The following is a 17,789-nucleotide window of genomic DNA, read 5'->3' on the forward strand; positions in this document are numbered from 1 at the left end:
CTCCTCTGAAGCTCCCTGTCTGTCCCTGCTGATCTCTCCCCATTGTGAAGGAGGCTCCCAGAGTGGGGGAACCCCTCCACTTTCACAGCTCCCTCCCAGAGGCACAGATGCTATCCTTTTTTTTTTTTTTTTTTTTAACTTTTATCCTTACCCAGTTACATGGTAATCTTTGTGTTTTGGTTGTATGAAATCTTCTGCCAGCATTCAGTGGGTATTCTGTGAAAATTGTTCCACATGTAATTTTGATCTATTTGTGGGAAGTGGTGAGCTCCACATCCATCTATTCCGCTATCTTGATCTCCTCTCACCTATTTGAATATATCTAGGCTTCTCATCTGAAACCATGTGAAATGCTCTCATGAAAGACACCAGTGTTCTCCTAATGAACAACTACGTGATCTAGGACTCTGTAGTATTTTCCCTCTGTTGACCCCTCTCCTTTTTGCAGTACCATCTTCTGTTGATGTCCATGACATCACAGCATCCTGGTTTCCCATTTCTTGGCCCCTTTCAGTGCTCATTCACAACTCAGGTATATGTAGTTCTTTCCCAGCATTCTTGGTTTCTTTTCATATCTTGTTCTCATCTCATTCAGCATGTTCTCTCCCAAGTTACTTGACCACCATTCCACTAGATTCTATTTATTTAAGGCAAGTTTATTGAGGTGATACTTACACATAGTAATATCTACCTTTTGTGTTCAGTTCTGTGAATTTTGACATACAGTCCTATTACCACCACCTCAGTCAAGATAAAGAATATTGCCATCACCCCAAAAAGTTTCCTCAAGCTGAGCCTCTGTTGTCAGTTTCCTCCTTCACTTCCAGTCCTTGGCAACAAGAGATCTCTTTTCTGATCCTATAGTTTTGCCTTTGCTGCTGCTGCTGCTAAGTTGCTTCAGTTGTGTCCAACTCTGTGTGACCCCATAGACGGCAATCCACCAGGCTCCCCCGTCCCTGGGATTCTCCAGGCAAGAACACTGGAGTGGGTTGCCATTTCCTTCTCCAATAGTTTTGCCTTTACCAGAAGGTAAATTTCATATCATTTTCAAAGAAAATGAAGATGATGACTTCCTTATTTATATCTCTAGTGCTAATTTGTCTTGGAGCTTCAGAGTCATCTATCCAGTGTTATTTGATTGTGTCAGGTTTAGAATCCTCGCTTTCCTTCATGCATCGAGGTCAAGTAATTCAAAAGCTACTTAACCTCTCTGAATCTTAGTTTCCCTCCATGAAAGAGGAGAGTACTTCCTTTGCTGATTTTTTGTGGGAGACTAAGTAAGATAAATACCATTAAGAAGCCTACTAGGCAGTGTTTAACAATAGATGCTCAGTACATCATTAATATCATTGATGAACTTCCATTTCTTCAAGTGGACCTGTACCTTCTGAGGATGGAGCATGTTTCTGAGTCTTCAGCACACTTGCTGGACAGTTCAGGCTCCTCAGAGGCCACTGAGTGGTGTATGTCTTAACAATATACTGGGTGAGAGAATTCAAGATACTTCCCATGATGCACATATAAATTCTCAGAAGCAGTCTATTGTAAAATCGAGTCTTTGCAACCAACCAGTTACTCATGTAATGAGTATGTCTCAGAATTTCTATTTTTCTTCAAGTTTTGGGGGCTGATTAGTATGTAAAATGAAGATTGTTTCATTTCAGATCCTTTTTACTTAAAGGCAAAAATGAAACACAACATGATCTTGCAGCATATGCTCCTCTAGTATGACTACTTGTAAGACCTCTGGGTCATTTCCAGAAACAAACATGTTTCAGCCTTGCTTCACATTGGACGGGTACAGGGTGAAGTGGCAAATCCATTCACTCCTATGTGTTTTTGTATTCTGCATCTTCACATTTTCATATGCCATTACTCAGGAGCAATTTATAATGCATTTGTGAAGTCATGTGATATTTTAGTAGATACTTCTTTTCAATTTCTCTTTAGATGAACTAAACAAAAGTACTTTAATAAAAGTAAATTGACAAGAATCACATTGTTCTCATTTCAAACACATATAAAGGAACTAAAATGTTGTGAAATATGCCAGGCAGTTTTACTAATCCTCTAACCTCCAGAGAAAGGGCTTATAATTAGAATTACATTAGAATTGTCACAGCCAGCAATTTTTTTTTTTTTAATACTAGAAGGACTTCAACTGATTTCACGCTACATGTGCACACTAAAAATGCAGTTAGTGTAACGCAAAGAAATTAAAATTACAATTGAGGTGTCACAGTAAGCAAAAAAGCTTTACTGATTTGTCTGGTCAGAGAGCTAATAACGACTTCATGCGGAATGCAGTGAAACAAAGGTGTCTTTCTCAAGAGCCAGAGTGTATTTGTGGCCGACACTATTTTGCTTAGGCCATATACAGCTGTACTTGATTATAGGAACATTAGTTAAGTGAGACCATAAAAAACAGCTGTATTTGAGATCACATAGGACTCTGCACATTTTCTCCCTGTGGCAACCAATCAGAAATCTTGCTGACAGGCAAACTTGTACAAAACAAATGATCCTATTTAGATTAATTCCTCTTAATGCCTTACACAGGCCTACTTTCCTGGCATATTGTGGAGAGAGCAGGTCAGTTCCATTCAAAATGTGGAGATACAAAAGGCAAGCTTGATTACTTGATAAAATATATGACTATACTGGCAGAGAATGTGGAGTGCTCAGTCCTTGTAAAAATATGGCTGATGGGCTCTTCCCCAGCTCAGAGTTCAGCCACGAGGCACTCTGGAAAACGGAATGTCAGCCAACTAGAGGTCTGCAGAGCTGAGCTTCAGCTGTGGCTGTCATGATGCTTCAGTTCTCTACTTTCTACCCAGTAACACGATATATCCACACGTTTTGCCATGAAACTCTGAAATGCCCTCTAATCCCTGGCTCTGGGTTTTGGGCCACAGGATGTTAACCAACATCAGACCTAAAATTCGCTTATTTGGTTGGCCTCTCTGCCTCTGCCAGTGACCAGAGAAGATCAAATCTGGGCTAGCCCACTAGGTCCAACGGGCTGATGGGGACACATGGAGCAGACGTGTGAGCTGGCCCAAGCTGAGGTCAGCACAGCTGCACAGCCAAGCCCAGCCTTGATCAGCCAATCTGCAGGCTCATAAGCAAAAGCAGTGTGTCTCACCACAGGGCACTGAGATTTTGCAGTTGTTGGTTATGCTGTATCACTGTGGCCACAGTTTACTGAAGCATCACTGTGTGACCATGGGCAAGCCCTCTCCCTGTCTCTCCTCCACTCCCATCTACAAAGTGATGGAAGGGATTGGAGGATCCATAAAGCCCCTGCCAGCGAAGCTGAGGACCAAGAGACCTGTATGAAAAGAGTTTGAGACTCCAGATGCTCAGGTTTCTTTCAGGCCCAAAGGAGGAGCTGAGGAAAACACTTCAGCAGGCACCGCAAGCAGGCAGAGGAGACTTTATCCCTGGCGATACAGCCATAAATGTCTGGCAGTGCGTCCACAGTTATGGACAAAGTCAGTGAGGGAAGGGTCTGAAGCCAGGGCCCCATAATGTCTTCATAGTCAGCTCACAAACAAAACTTGTTTTCCTTAGGTTTAAACCTAGACAAATAAGCAAGTTAGAAGACAGAATTGGAGAAAATGGAAATCTTTATTTTTAAACACTAGTACATTTTCAAGCTGTTGCAAAAAGGAAAAATCATATTACCTCAAAACTATGCATCGAGGCATATTTATTTTTAACTCTAATCTTACAAACACATAATGAAAGAAACATATTTATAAATATCTACTCAGAATATGTATTATGAAAAAAAAGTGTTTAAAAATAACAGTCCCAGATCTCCCTCTTTAAATATATAAAATTCCCAGACAATTCATAAGGATTCTTTCTCAAGAGCCAAAAATTTCACAGAGGCCAACAACTCAGTTCTCATCAGACACAACCCAAAGTAAAAGGGATATAAAAAAATGTAAAAGTTCTGTACAAGGGAAATACAGATAGCACACGGGTAAATCTCATTACCATACATGCCATTTGTGTTTTAAAAATGTTTTATAAAAACTTCTATTTAAAACAAATAAGTGAGAGTCCTTCCCTGACTGTGGAAAATATATGTTACTACCCTCCCACCTGGGCCTGGAGGCCCCCACTTGCTCAGGGAGGAGAGCAGTCTCTGTTCCTTCTTAGGCCTAAAAGCTGTGTGTGGGGATCCACCTCCTCTGGCAGTGGCTTTTTTGGTGAGTGATTTCCTTCACTTAGAAAAATTCTTTGGGATCAAAGGAGACAACTGCTAACAAGTGAAAGCAAGACTAGGAGACAGCTTCAGACTGTGGTATCCAATTAATAATGTGTATTTTGCGGTTCTGGTGACCACACTCTGGGGAGCCTGATTTTCCACTGTCAGAGACACAGCCTGTCACCTACCCCAGTGAAACACACGGCACAGCCCCAGGCTGTCCTTCCTCGGTCCTCTTCTGCCCAAGTCATTCTGTGGCCTGCAGAGCAATGTAGGTAGACTACTGCCTCTTCTGACACTTCTTCTGGAAAGAGCTCTTCAAGAAAGTGCGGTAGACGGGGTCATCCACGTATTCATTCTTGAATCTGGAGCTCAGCACTCTCTGTCTCTTTTTCTCCCCCTGGATTATGTCTGTTCCATAAAATGTGTCTTCAAATCGCATGTCAGAAGCTGTGGACTAAGAACAGCCAATGTTACTGTGCAGAAGAGCAGGCACTTGACTTCACAGGAACACACAAAGGCCGGGCTCAGTCAGGGGTGGGGAGGGGGCTGAGGCCCCTTAGGAGAAGCCCACACCAGGGGTCATGAGTGCCTCCCCACCCCCATCTACTTCCATTTAGCCTCATTTTCTTCAGGATCTCCAGCCCTCGGGGACTTTCCTCAACACAAGCAGAACTAAAGTCTTCTCATTTAAGTCTCCCTGACTATTCATGCCCTTGCCTGACCAGGTATGTGACTGACTCGTCCACAGTCGGCTCTAATTCACTCTTATTCCTACTTACCTCTGGGTCTCTGTTCCCACCACTTCCTTGCAACTGTCCTGGTTCCTGGGACACTCCTCTACCCTAAATGTATATGATTTCTGTCACCTCACTCTTGCATGAAGCTCTCTGTCATTTTGTAAGCCCTCTTCCTCGTCCTCTGGCTGCTCACTGTTCATGTGTCAGGGGCTCCCCTTAACTATTTGCTCAACTCTGATGGCCCTGAGGCTTTGCGTGTGGACTTTTCCTCTCTACATATGCTCCCCGGGCCTACCAAGCTACACTCAACTTCAATTTTGACATCGTTTCTAAAGACGCTCACGTCTTACTCTGGTTCATACCTCCCCCCGTGCTCAAGCCTGCATGTCCAACTACCCAGCAGGCATCTCAGAATGTTTATCCTGGAGGCACTTAGAATCTTCCTATCCTAGAGTGAACAAGTCTTCTTTCTCCATTGCTGTCCTTCCTAAATTCCATAAATGGCAGCACTACCCCCATCAAATCTAACTTCGTCGATTTGATGTAAGGTCTTTGTAAACTTCCCCTTGTCCCCATCCTGTCCAGGACCCCGAAGCCCTCCCTCCTTTCTTCTTTGACCCTACTGACCCCATGGTGCAGGCCCTCACGCTTCCCCTGCTAAACCACTGTGACAGTGCTGCGCCCTAGTCTCCCAGAACTACTAGAAGAAATGTTCTGCACTCTCTGACTACAGGACACCCCTGCTTATGATCTCCAGTAGCCTCACTGCCTTCAAGGTGACGGCTATACTTTCAGGCTGGATGTACATAACCGGACATAATCCTACCCCATGCTTGGATTAGACTGACTTATTTGCAATTCCTGGTCACACTTAATTGTCTCCAGCCTCTGTCTTTAAATGTACTGTTTCCTTTGCACAGAAGATATCCTGTCTTCTCTGTGACTGACAAAAATGAGGTTCCTTCTTTTGGATTCCTGGAACACATTACATGTCAATGTAGTAGAATGAAGGCATGGGCCGAGATGACGGGTAGGTGATGCCCCATCAGGGGTTCCTTGGATCCCTTGAAGGTGAGCATATCAGGGACTATAAATTGAATTTTACATGTGCTCCCACACCAAGCAATGTACTTTGCCACAGTCACTGCTCAGTAAGTGTTAGCTAGGCAAAGGAATGTGGGCTTTTTCTGTTATGCTCCAGTAAAGTTTACTTTTAAAAAAAATTTAACCTTTATTTTACATTGGAGTGTCACTGATTTATACCATTGTGTTGGTTTCAGGTGCACAGCGAGCGATTCAGTTACACGTGTACATATACCCATCCTTTTTCCATACGGGTCATTACGGATATTGAGGATTCCCTGTGCTATACAGTAGGTCCTGGTTGATCATCTATTTTATATGCAGTAGGTGCCTATATGTTAATTCCAAACTCCTAATTTATCCTTTCTCCCCCTATTTCTCCTTTGGTAACCATACTTTGTTTTTGAAGTCTGTCTATTTCTGTTTTGTAAATAAGTTCAGTTGAATTATCTTATAAGTGGTATCATATTTGTCTTCTTTTAGGTCCATCCATGTTGCTACAAATGGAATTATTTTATTCTTTCTATGAGTAACGTTCCAGTGTGTATATATATATATATACACACACATCCCGCATCTTCTTTATCCATTCCTCTGTTGATGGACATTTAGGTTGCTTCCATGACTTGACTATTGTAAACAGTGCTGCAGTGAACACTGGGGTGCATGGATCTTTTTGGATTACAGTTTTCTCCAGATATATGCCAGGAGTGGGATTGTTGGGTCATATGGTAGCTGTATCTTATGTTTCTTAAGGAACTTTCATACTGTTCACAGTGGCGTACTGATTTACATTCCCACTAACAGCGTAGGAGGGTTGGTTCCCTTTTCTCTATCCCTTCTCGAGCATTGATTGTAGATTTTTTGATGATGACCCTTCCGACTTTTGTGAGGTGGTACCTCACTCAGATGTGTCAAAGGGTGTGTTTAGAGGTGCCTGTGAGGTCAGTATAAGCTTAGGCAGTCTGTCTGCTGATGGGTGGGGCCGTGCTCCCCCTTGCTGGCTGTTTGGCCTGATGCCTCTCAGCACTGGAGCCTGCAGGCTGTTAGGTGGGGTCAGATCTTGGTGCTATAAGTGCAACCTCCAAGAGAGCTCACAGTGATCAATATTCCCTGGGGCCTCCACCACCAGTGTCCTTGCCCCCATAGTGAGCCACAGTGGGCCCCCTCCTCTCCAGAAGACCCTCCAAGACCCACAGGTAGGCCTAGTCCAGGATCCTATGAGTTACTGCTTTGCCCTGGGTCCCACTGCATGTGAAGTCTTGTGTGCACCCCAAGAGTGGAGTCTCTGTTTGCCCCAGTCCTGTGGAGCGCCTGCCCTCAAGGCCCACCAGCCTTCAAAGCCAAATGCTCTGAGGACTCCTCCTCCTGATGCCAGAGTGTTAGGCTGGGGAGCCTGACCTGGGGCTCTGGACTCCCACTCCATCTTGTGTGGCTTTGTCTCTGGATGTAAAATATCTTTTTTGGTAGGTTCCAGTCTTTTTTGCTGATGGTTGTTCAGCACTTAGCTGTGATTTTGGTGTTTTCATGACAGGACATGAGCTGAAGTCCTTCTACTCTGCTGTCTTGTCTGGAGTCGAGGGGCTGCTTTTAGTTTGGATGCTTCTGTCTCCTTCCTCAGCATGTGCTGGCTCTTATACCCTTCATGTGGGGTATGCCAATACTTTGGCCACCTGAGGCAAATGGCCAATCATGGGAAAAGATCCTGACACAGGGAAAGACAGAAGGCAAAAGGAGAAGGGGATGGCAGAGAATGAGGTGGCTGGACGGCATCAATGACTCAATGGACATGGATTTGAGCAAATTCCAGGAGATAGTGAAGGACAGGGAAGGCTGGCATGTTGAAGTCCATGGGTTTGCAGAGTCAGACATGACTTGGTGACTGAACAACAACAATAAAGGTTTGGCAGCCCACACTCACTCCAAGTACACAGGTAGCAACTGGCACCGGCTTGTGGGTTTCCTAGCACCAGCTCGAGTACACCAGGGTAGCAATCAGCACCAGCTTGTGGGTCTCCCAGCAGCAGCCCCTGAGACTCCAAAACAGCAGGCACAGTGATTGGCCCCTGCCCGCTGCCCACACACGCTCCCTGGATGGCAGGGGCAGTGACTGGCATCTGCTCCCGGCTCTCTCAGTGGTCCATGCCCGCCTCTGAAGCTCACAATGGTGGTGCTCGCTCATGCCTACCCCCGGAATTTGTAGGTGGCATCTGCTGCCTGAGAGCATGCGCAGGGAAAGGAGTTCCATTGGCGGTTCCTGCCCCTCTCCTTGCGTGGTGCTCAACAATGGGTCCCCGCCTCTCTGAGGGCCCAGGCTTCTTCCGTGTACAGCCTCAGTTGCAATATTCCAGCCTCTACAGGTTGTCTGCGTGTAGCCAACTCCACTCCTCTCCCTGGGTATGACCTCTGAAGCCCAAGCTTTAGCACCCGGCCCCTGCCTGGGCCAGGGCATAAGCATCTTCTGCCAGGGAGTGTGGGTCACTCTCTGTTTTGCCTTCCAGAAGCTGGTTGCTGTGCTCTCCTCTGAGGCTCTGAAGCTTTGCACCTGTCCAGTGAGGGGACCTTTCCTCCTTCACAGCCCCCTCCCTGGGGCACAGGTCTTGTCCCCACTCCTTTCTCTCTCTCTCTTTTTTTCTTTCATCCTAACCGATTATGTGGAGGTTTTCTTGCCCTTTCAGAAGTCTGAGGTCTTCTGCCAGTACTCATTAGATGTTCTGTGCAAACCCCTCTGGACGTATCTGCGGGAGGAGGTGGGCTCCATGTCCTACTCCTCTGCCATCTTGATTCCTCCTTCCCGTAAAGCTTAAAGCACTATTTTTCCTTCCTAATTCCCTATTTTTTCCCCTTCAATGTGCTCCCAACTGGTTTTTATTGAGATGCCACCAATGTACAGTACACCTCATTATGTCATGGAGGCCCCCGCCCCAGGTGGTGACAGAGGCAGAGCCTAGATTTGAAGGCTTGAAAACAGGTGATCAGTCATGAAGAAGAGACAAACAATGGAACAAAGAAGCTTGAAAACTAAAAACAGGCACAGATTAAAAGTCGAGCATGTTCCCTGCCAGTTCGTGAGACAGTCCTCCAGGGTGACAGGCTCCCTCTGTGGCTTCCCCCAGATGCTACCCAGCTTCACCCAGGAAGCAAAGTAAGAGACTGTGGATGGGCTGGGCACTCTCTGTCGTTGGAAGAAAACAGTTTTGGCTCATTCATTCTTGGCAAAGCATCTCCTCTGAGTAATCTTTCCGTTTTATAAGTGCTAAAGTTAAAGAAGAAAATGAAACATCTATGAAAGTGTTGCCACTGTGTGAAGAAAGCAAAAGTCAACCTCTCAAATTAATAATAAAACCGATTTACCAGCAGCACCAGTTAATTATGCACCATTGCTATGGTTATTCTGTGAGACAATAAAAGGTAATGGGGCCGTTTCTGAAGTTAGTGGGAAGGAACCCAGCACAATCACCGAGGTGGACTGCTGACTCTCTTGAAAAATTTCTCCCCAAGTCAGCATGTGTCTGGGTGAGCAGAAGTCATTAAAACATGAAGGCCTCCCAGTGAGGGCTGCAACCTGCCCTTCCTTAAAACAACAAAACCCCTCTAATTATAAAGTATTTTCCATCAACAAGTTTTCCAATTAGATTTGTTTCACCAAGTGGAAAAAAAAATAGCATTCATAGGCTAGCCAAGGGCCGAGGGTTATACACAAACCTGAAGGAAAAGCTGGTTTGTTACAACAGAAGCACGTTAAGTCTTTGATTTACTAAAATCAGAGGTGGCAAACTGGATTCAGTGACTGTGAGCAAGCTAGATTTTGTTCCTGAAGAGGTTTTCTACTAGGTTCGTAACAGGTTAGATTCAGAATATCTATGTGATTTATATATTTTTAATTAAAATTTTTTTCTCTGAAAATTAAAAATAAAAGTTCAATTTGGTGTGACTGCTCTGAGAGATGGATCTTAGAAAACTCAGAAGCTGTGCTCAAGTAAAGCTACATGGGAAAGCACACTGACATTAGAGCCAAATCTACTGTGGAACAAAGAGATTGTGATCAGAGCAGCTTTCTTTTAATGTGATTAAGAAATGGTATTTGAAATCTACAAGACCCAGCTGGTAGGATGCTTAATCATACATGAATTAGAAAATCAAAGACCTGAGGGACTTCCAGAGGGCTCCCTACTCCATTTCCCAACCTCTAAATCTCCAGGTGATTTGACAAAGAAAAAGAAAAGGGAAGGGGATGGAGAATCCAAGGGAAATACAAGCAACAGGATGAGAGACAGTCATCTTGAGCACCCTGGAAAGTTGTTCTTAAGAGATTTCAAGACCTAGAACACCGACAAATTACCCAGGGTTTTAGGTCTCTTTTACGGTTTTACAGATGTCTTTACTCTAGGAATACTTTATCTTCCCTTTCCCTGCTGTTTATTATCTGAGAGTTAACCTATTTCAGGCATGTGGTTCCCTACATGTCACGCTTCCTCATTGGGTGGGTCGCACTGTCGCTCGTCTCTTGATTGTTTTACCGTGAAGGACCTTCCCCTCAGGATGCAGCTGAGAAGAAACTCAGTTCACCCCTGATGTAGTTGACTCGGGACCCCACCTGACAGGAGAGGGGCTGAACAGACAGGTGAACATTTAAGGAAACAGATGGTTTTTCCAAACTAATCTAGGATAACTCTATCATTGCCTTAAAGTATATTATTAGCATGCAATGAAAACGAAGGATGTCATTTATTCAGAAAAAAATTCATTTTAGTCAGAAAAAGCCCCTCATTGCAATCTCCTTTAGTGTTTATCACTTCACAAAAGCACTGTATGTAATTCTAAATGAGTAAAACTGGCTTCATTTCAGGGTCCAGAAAATATTTCATGACACAATAATGAAAACTAAGTTATTGTGAATTATATTTTTTAAAAACTTCAATTTGATTATTTGTCCATGTTTGTCTTTTAATGGTATGTACAGGGCTTGAAACTAATAATGCTTTCTTTAAAAAAAAAAAAACAAACACCACTTTACTATTCCTATAACTAGTATTTGGGCTTCCTTCTTTTATAAAACTGAGAGTTTCATTTGATTATGAATTGACACAACCATTAATAAACCTTCAGAGAGAGAGAAGTTGATCAATATAGTTGATCTTGAAAACATGGGTTTGAACTGCATGGGTCTACTTATACACAAATTTTTTTCCATAGTAAATCTGATGGTACTATACGGTCCACAGCTGGTTGATCTGACTATATAAGCCATATGTGAGTGTGTGGAGAGTCAGCACCCCAACTCCCCACACTGTTCAAGGCTGCACTGTATATGATAAGGCTACAGCAAACTAGATGTTTGCTACACTGAGTCTCCATTAATCTCCTACTGAAAGCCTTCTTTTAACATGGCTTCCACTAACAAGACTGTAAATGTCTTGATGGTATCTTTGTGTGTTCCCAGTTCTCTTGCACAGAATATGTACTCAATAACTTTTTGTATGCCAACAGATGTTAACATAAAGAAGCATCATTTGACCTCATTAGAAAGAAAAATGAGGAACTTGCACTGGTTTCCCCGTTTCTGATCAAATATATTTGCTTTGGATTAAATAGATTTCAATAAGGGAAAAGATGCATTGGCTTCCTAAAAAATCAGTCCAAAGGCCTGAGTGTGTTTCCGCTGGGCTCAGGAAAACAGTGCTAAAGGAGGGATTCACAGGGCAGACCCCTCAGAGAGATTATCCAGTACTTACAAATCGAGCTTTCACTCTCTTAGGTAACTCTTCGTCTAAAGTGTAGATGTCCTCTCTCTTCATTGCTATCTGGGATCCATCTTCAAATTCAACCTAATGAAAAATAAAGCATTGAGCATGGTATATTTTTTAAAAAGCAAGAAGCATTCACCATTTTCTTCAGGGTTCCAATTCGCCACACACACAAAAAAAGAGAAAAAGGATTCAAACAGAACAAACCAAGAGAACTAGCCAACAGCCAAGGAAGGGAGAAAAGCTCTTTCCCTTATCAGACTAAGAACAAAGCATGTTTCAAACAGGCCAAAATTCTTGAAAATTAGTGTCCTGGAATATGTGATATGAAAACTTTATGCCCCCAAAGCAAAAAAAAAAAAGAAAAAGAACTGCTGCTCAGATGATTTCTCAGGAGACTGTGGCCAGTTTAGCACTAAGGCTGGTGGAGCCTGTCGGTGCTCTTTGTTTCTTTAAGATGCTCTGATGACTTAAGAGGGAGGGTGTTTCTCTTTGAGAAAAAAGTGATAACATATTTTACTCTTATAATCCTCCCAGATAAAATAATTTCTCAAGTTCTTATAGAACTTTAACTTTCAAAACTCACTTTTGTTAAATTCAACCAAAAGGCCAGAAAAATCTCAGGTTCCCCTCAACCTCATGTGTCAACCATGTCAATGGGTGAAAATATATAACCATCTAAATGAAAATGTTTAAAGCTTGTTTTTCCAAGCTATTCAAATGGAAGTATTTTCATTATCTATTTTTTGCAATATTTTATGCTGTTTTGTTAGAGAAAAAGTAAGTGACATTGAATAACAGAAACATAATCTGGGGAACTTCATCAAACACCCTATTCAAAGTGATCCTGATCTAGGCTTAATCCCACATGAACTCTCCCAGAAGAAAACAACGAAAGGGATGCAATCGAGGTAAAATATCTAATTCTAGTATGTTCTGTCTGTCTGAATTCTTTTAAGAAATAAATATATGCTTGTTAAAAAGGTGAATTAAATCATGTAGCTGTGCTATGTTAATAAAAACAATCTGCTGAAGTTTAAAAAGCTACTGAAGATAAAATATATAGTTAAACTTTGTATTATCCATGTACTGCTCCCATCTGACTGAGCTCAAACAATGGGGCAGAATTAGGTCTTGGTCACAGGGGCCCTCTCCCTGCTAGTTCCCAGAAGGCTGAGATGGGAAGGCTTTTCTTCCTGGCCTTGTTTCAACAGAATGGTTTTTTTTAACTTTAATTAGGCCAAGGTGTCATCCCATTTATATAGTTTGATCGCATAGCTAGAACTACCTGTGCCTACCTTTCTTCTGTTGCCAATCATTTGAGAATTCTAAAAGAGAAAAAGTCTGTTTTAAAACAGAGGAATTATGGGATGGTGACCAACCATCCCAGTGTGTCCAGGACTGAGGCGTCTCGCAGGATGCAAGATTTTCAGTGCTAAAATCCAGGACAGTCCCTCAAAGGCTGGAATGGTTGTTCACCAGAGTTTGGACAGAGCAGAGAGTAAATTCTGGCTCTTCCCTTTACCAGCTCTGTGCACTTGGACAAATTATCAAATTTGCTGAGGCTTTCTCCCCCTCATTTGTAAAATAGGATTCAAAAACCCTATCTTGGAGAGTTACTGTGAGGACCCCCAAATGCATATACCTAGGATACTTGGCACTGTGCAATAGGTATTTTGGTTCTATTTTTATAAATGTCTTTGCTTAGTCAATGGTGAAGCTGAATAATTAGACACAAAACACAAAATGACCTTAAAAGGCCACTTGGTTTAATGAAGAATTTTAAAGTACTATTTGTACTCGAGAGACAATTTTAATATTAGTCTTAACTTTTTCATTGAGTCTATAAATATGCTCACTATTCTATGTTGATAGGCCATCATAAATTCGACTGAAATTAACACACTGATTACTAATTAGCCAGAATTTCAACATGTCCTCATTATGATACTTTTCATGTAGCTAACAGCTTTGCTACATGTAAGATGCTTCACTTTTGCAAGTATTGTTTAATTAAATGTATTTTCTTTTGAATGATGTAGTAAAGCTCTTTTTTAGGAGACTCCAGTATTACCAGCCTGTCTTCTAATTTTTGCCTGATTTTGGACATTCTGACACAAAAACGCTCCCATACCTAACCTGCTGTAAATGACCTCAATCTGCAACTTAACACTGTCACCAATATAGAGGGGGAAATGGCCTTTATAGTGTACACACACACACACTCCCCTTGGCTTTTTCTACACCTTAAAAAATGTCCTTCCCGAAGTTTTCCAAATGTCTTTGAACACTGCTAATTACACTGTGCTCCAGTTTTTGGTGCAGTCTTTTAATGTTCTTTTCCATTTAAGCCCAAGCCCCTTATCAGTCTTTGAACAATTTCTCTGAGGAAACTGGAAGGCTTATCATTCTCAAGCTGTTTTTAACTTAACAGGCCTGAACCTTCTTGCTTTTTCTCCTTTTACTTCAGTCTTCCTGTTTTTACACTACTGCTTGAGAATGCTGATTTCTGCCATCACATTACTAGAAGTACTATAATGTATTGGTTCTAATAAATCTGTTCCTTTTTAAAAGTCTTTCTGAAGGAACAGAAACGCACATGTGCCATCCATGTTGTTTTTCTTATTAGAGCTTAACTCATCCTCATTTCTAATAGGGATATAGTTCATTTTTTAATTGTATAAGTGTTAGTCACTCAGTTGTGTCTGACTCTGTGACTCCACAGACTGTAGGCCTGTGAGGCTCTTCTGTCCATGGAATTCTCCAGGCAAGAATACTGGAGTGGGTTGCCATTTCCTTCTCCAGGGGATATTCCCGACCCATGGATCAACCCCAGGCTCCTGCAATGCAGGAATCTTCTTTACTGTCTGAGCCACCCGGGGAGACTTTTTAATTGTATACATGTGTTTTTAAAATAATATATACAGTTGTTCAGTGAACAGACTTCCCAACTGACATCTGTACTTTTCATCACAAAAGCATCCTATAAAGCAAGCTGCCTACCAATGCAGGAGACCTAAGAGATGCAGGTTTGATCCCTGGTTCAGGAAGATCTCCTGGAGAAGAACATGGCAACCCACTCCAGTATTCTCGCTTGGAGAATCCGCATGGACAGGGGAGCCTGGGGAGGCTACAGTCCATTGGGTTGCAAAGAGTCAAACATGACTGAAGCGACTTAGCAGGCATGCACGCCTGGGTGCACAAATGGCTCCATCTGTGCTGAGGCACCACTGGTTTAGGTTTGCTGAAATGTCAACGGGGATGACGTCTGTCAGGGAAAAGCCACCCATTCAGGGGCTGCTGGGTGATGAACAGCCATCACTGACTTGGCTTAGTTAGATAATCCAGCCACTTATTCTTTTCCCATATAACAGAAACACAAGAAAGCAGCCTGTTGTCCAGTCGGTCATCTTTCTGACCTAACTATACTCCTGACTATTAATCCATTTATCAAATGTGATTAGTCTCCCAGTATAGAACTTTATTATTCCTAGAATAAAACTCTATTATCTGGGTCATCAGTCTTTGAAACTTTGCCTTTTTTATAAAACAGCAGGTGTTCTAAATTCTAGCTTCTTGACCCATAGCACACTGGATATACCATCTGCCCTCTGGCTTCTCCTGTCTCAGCAAGCATCACACCCAGGGCAGCACTCACCTGGTACATGTGGGCAACATTTGATCCGAGATACTTGGCCCCGTAGAGTTTGCCATCGGGCCACTTGACTTGCACGACTTCCCCCTCGGCAGGAGGGCCTAGCTTCACACAGTCTCGGCTCTGCAGAATAAACGGAGTCGGGCTTTTCAAGGCAAATGTCTAAGTGACTGCATTTAGAACTTAGCAAATGATGAACTCCTGGCAATTAAAAGGAGTTATTGCCTCTATGTTTTATGGATTATGATCTTGCATGGGTGTTCAGGGGAAGAGTTATGAGCCAAAGGAGTACTTAAAGATTCAGCCTAGATCATAAAGTTGCAAAGGAACCACCATAATCCAAGAAGGAAGAAACATAGGCATTTACATTTGCTGTTTGACAGAGAATTGTTCAGAGGGTAAGTAAAATGTGCATAGCAACTGCTTTAGTTGAAAAATAGACTGGTTAATGATTTATAACACCTGACATTTATACAGCATCTTGCAGTCAACAAAATGCTTTAACATACATCTCATGTGATCCCCACAATCATTCCATGAAGTAGGCAGAGACTATGAATTGGCCCTATTTTACTGAGAAGGAAACTGAGCCTCCAAGCAAGCTCTGGAGAAATGAAGCTGGGTAAGAGACAAAGAACTGAGGACACCGGGGCCAGAAGAGAAGCAGACCATCAGTGGAGCTGGCAGGTCTTGAAGCAGCAGCAAGGGAAAGTGCCAGGAACATCGAGTGTGTCGGGTGAGGCTGCGAGGTGCTGTCCTGTTTAGCGGCCCTTTTCTGAAGAACCCTGGACCTGCCTCAACAGGCCTTCTGCCTGCATCTCTCATTCACTGACTGGCCGCTCCTTTCATGGGTGATCATGGGGACACCTATGACCAGTCTTCTTTCTTTACTTCTTCCACTCTACTCCACCTCCTCCTCAGGCAGCAACTCTTGAGTAAATCCCCCGGTAGTTCATCCTGGAAAATCCTTTTTTGTGGGGCACAGGGTTAGTTTACAGATACAGTTTGCAAACTTAAATTTGTATGTATTAAGTATGACAATAAAATTTTAATACAAAGGAATTAAATACTTGACTACTTTGATAAACTTTCTGCACATTTAACAATTCATGTTTTGCTAATCCTGGTATTTTACTGATGAGGCCAATCTCACTGACTGAAATGCACACTTGACCAGTCAAGTTATAAATCAGACTGGGCATGATCCTGTGGTTTAAATGAGAGGCACATACAGGAAATATTTAGTGGTTTATGATTAGAAACCCACCCTACATTACTTTTCATTATTAACAGAAAGTTTGCTTCAACAAGGAGTGGTCCTTTTACTGGGCTTCCTTGGTGGTTCAGATAGCAAAGAATCTGCCTGCAAGGTGGGAGACCTGGGTTTGATTCCTGAGTTATTGCTGGATTCAAGAGTATACGTGGCAAGTATGTATACTTTCTCACTGCAGACTATGCTTCCACTTAAAGCTATAGGCAAACAAACACAAGAAGAGGGTCTGCAGAGTTGATAGTTTGCATCAAACTTAGTCAAATTAAAAAAAGTTTCTTATTGGCTTTCATAATATTTGACCTCAGGCAATGCAGAATTGAAAAGGTAAGATGAACTGTATTCTATATAAGCCCCCAGGGTTATCATATCACTTTTCATTTCCCTCCCCTTCCCAAGATGAACCTGGTACTAAGAACATTTGGAAGGTGTAGCTAGCTTCTAAATAGACACTGTCTGGTCTCCTGGGTTAGGAAGCTACATCAGCTCTGGGATAACTCTGAGCTAAAACCCAGATGCTTTGGTGATGGGGGCAGAGGGAGAACAAGAGTATGTTTCTTCCTTCATCTAAAGATTTTCTCCATGTGGAGGAAGCACTATTGGGGGTAATAACTCCTGGCTTTTTTTTTTTATTCACTTTTTAAAATTTAATTCTTATTGGAGTATAGTTGATTTACAGTGTATTAGTTTCAGGTTAGGACAATTTTACAATTTGTATGGAAACACAGAAGACCCTGAATAGTGAAAGCCCTCTTAAGGAAGAAAAGCAGAGCTGGGGGAATCGGGAGGCGGGTAACTTCTGCTTTGCCCCTCACTTTCTTTCTTTCTGCAGAGCTCCTCTGCTCCTTCCACAGAGGGAATGGGTGGTGTCCTGCACCACAGGTCACCAGAAGGCCTAATTCTCAGGTCCAGAGTATCAGGAGAATCCTTCGCCCACAGATGTAAGCCACACTCTCCAGCATCTGCTTTATTACAAATAAAGGAGGTATTTTAAGTTTTCAAACCCTGACCTCCTTCTCTAACTGCTTCCCCTCAGGCCCTTTCAATTGGTCCTTCTTCAATCCCAACAGAGACA

The 17,789-nt window shown here is 42.6% G+C and overlaps 1 protein-coding gene across 7 annotated transcripts in view; it reads right to left on the minus strand.

The window, feature by feature from the left end:
- Positions 1 to 3,611: 3,611 nt before the first annotated feature.
- The window catches only part of KDM4C (lysine demethylase 4C), a 416,591-nt gene continuing 402,413 nt past the window's right edge, over positions 3,612 to 17,789 (minus strand). For 4 of the 7 annotated variants that reach the window (XM_061425318.1, XM_061425315.1, XM_061425314.1 and 1 more), the window contains exons 20-22: positions 15,448 to 15,567; positions 11,778 to 11,870; positions 3,612 to 4,676 (exon numbers count right to left, since the gene is read on the minus strand). In XM_061425318.1, coding sequence (XP_061281302.1) covers positions 4,500 to 4,676; positions 11,778 to 11,870; positions 15,448 to 15,567 — 390 coding nt within the window. In that variant the 3' untranslated portion in view covers positions 3,612 to 4,499. Of the gene's footprint in view, positions 9,299 to 11,777; positions 11,871 to 15,447; positions 15,568 to 16,113; positions 16,412 to 17,789 lie in introns of those variants that run through there. The other 3 variants (XM_061425317.1, XR_009737991.1, XR_009737992.1) reach the window with 3 other exon arrangements.

This window comes from Bos javanicus, chromosome 8 (assembly GCF_032452875.1).
Source record: "Bos javanicus breed banteng chromosome 8, ARS-OSU_banteng_1.0, whole genome shotgun sequence".
Classification (NCBI taxonomy): domain Eukaryota; kingdom Metazoa; phylum Chordata; class Mammalia; order Artiodactyla; family Bovidae; genus Bos; species Bos javanicus.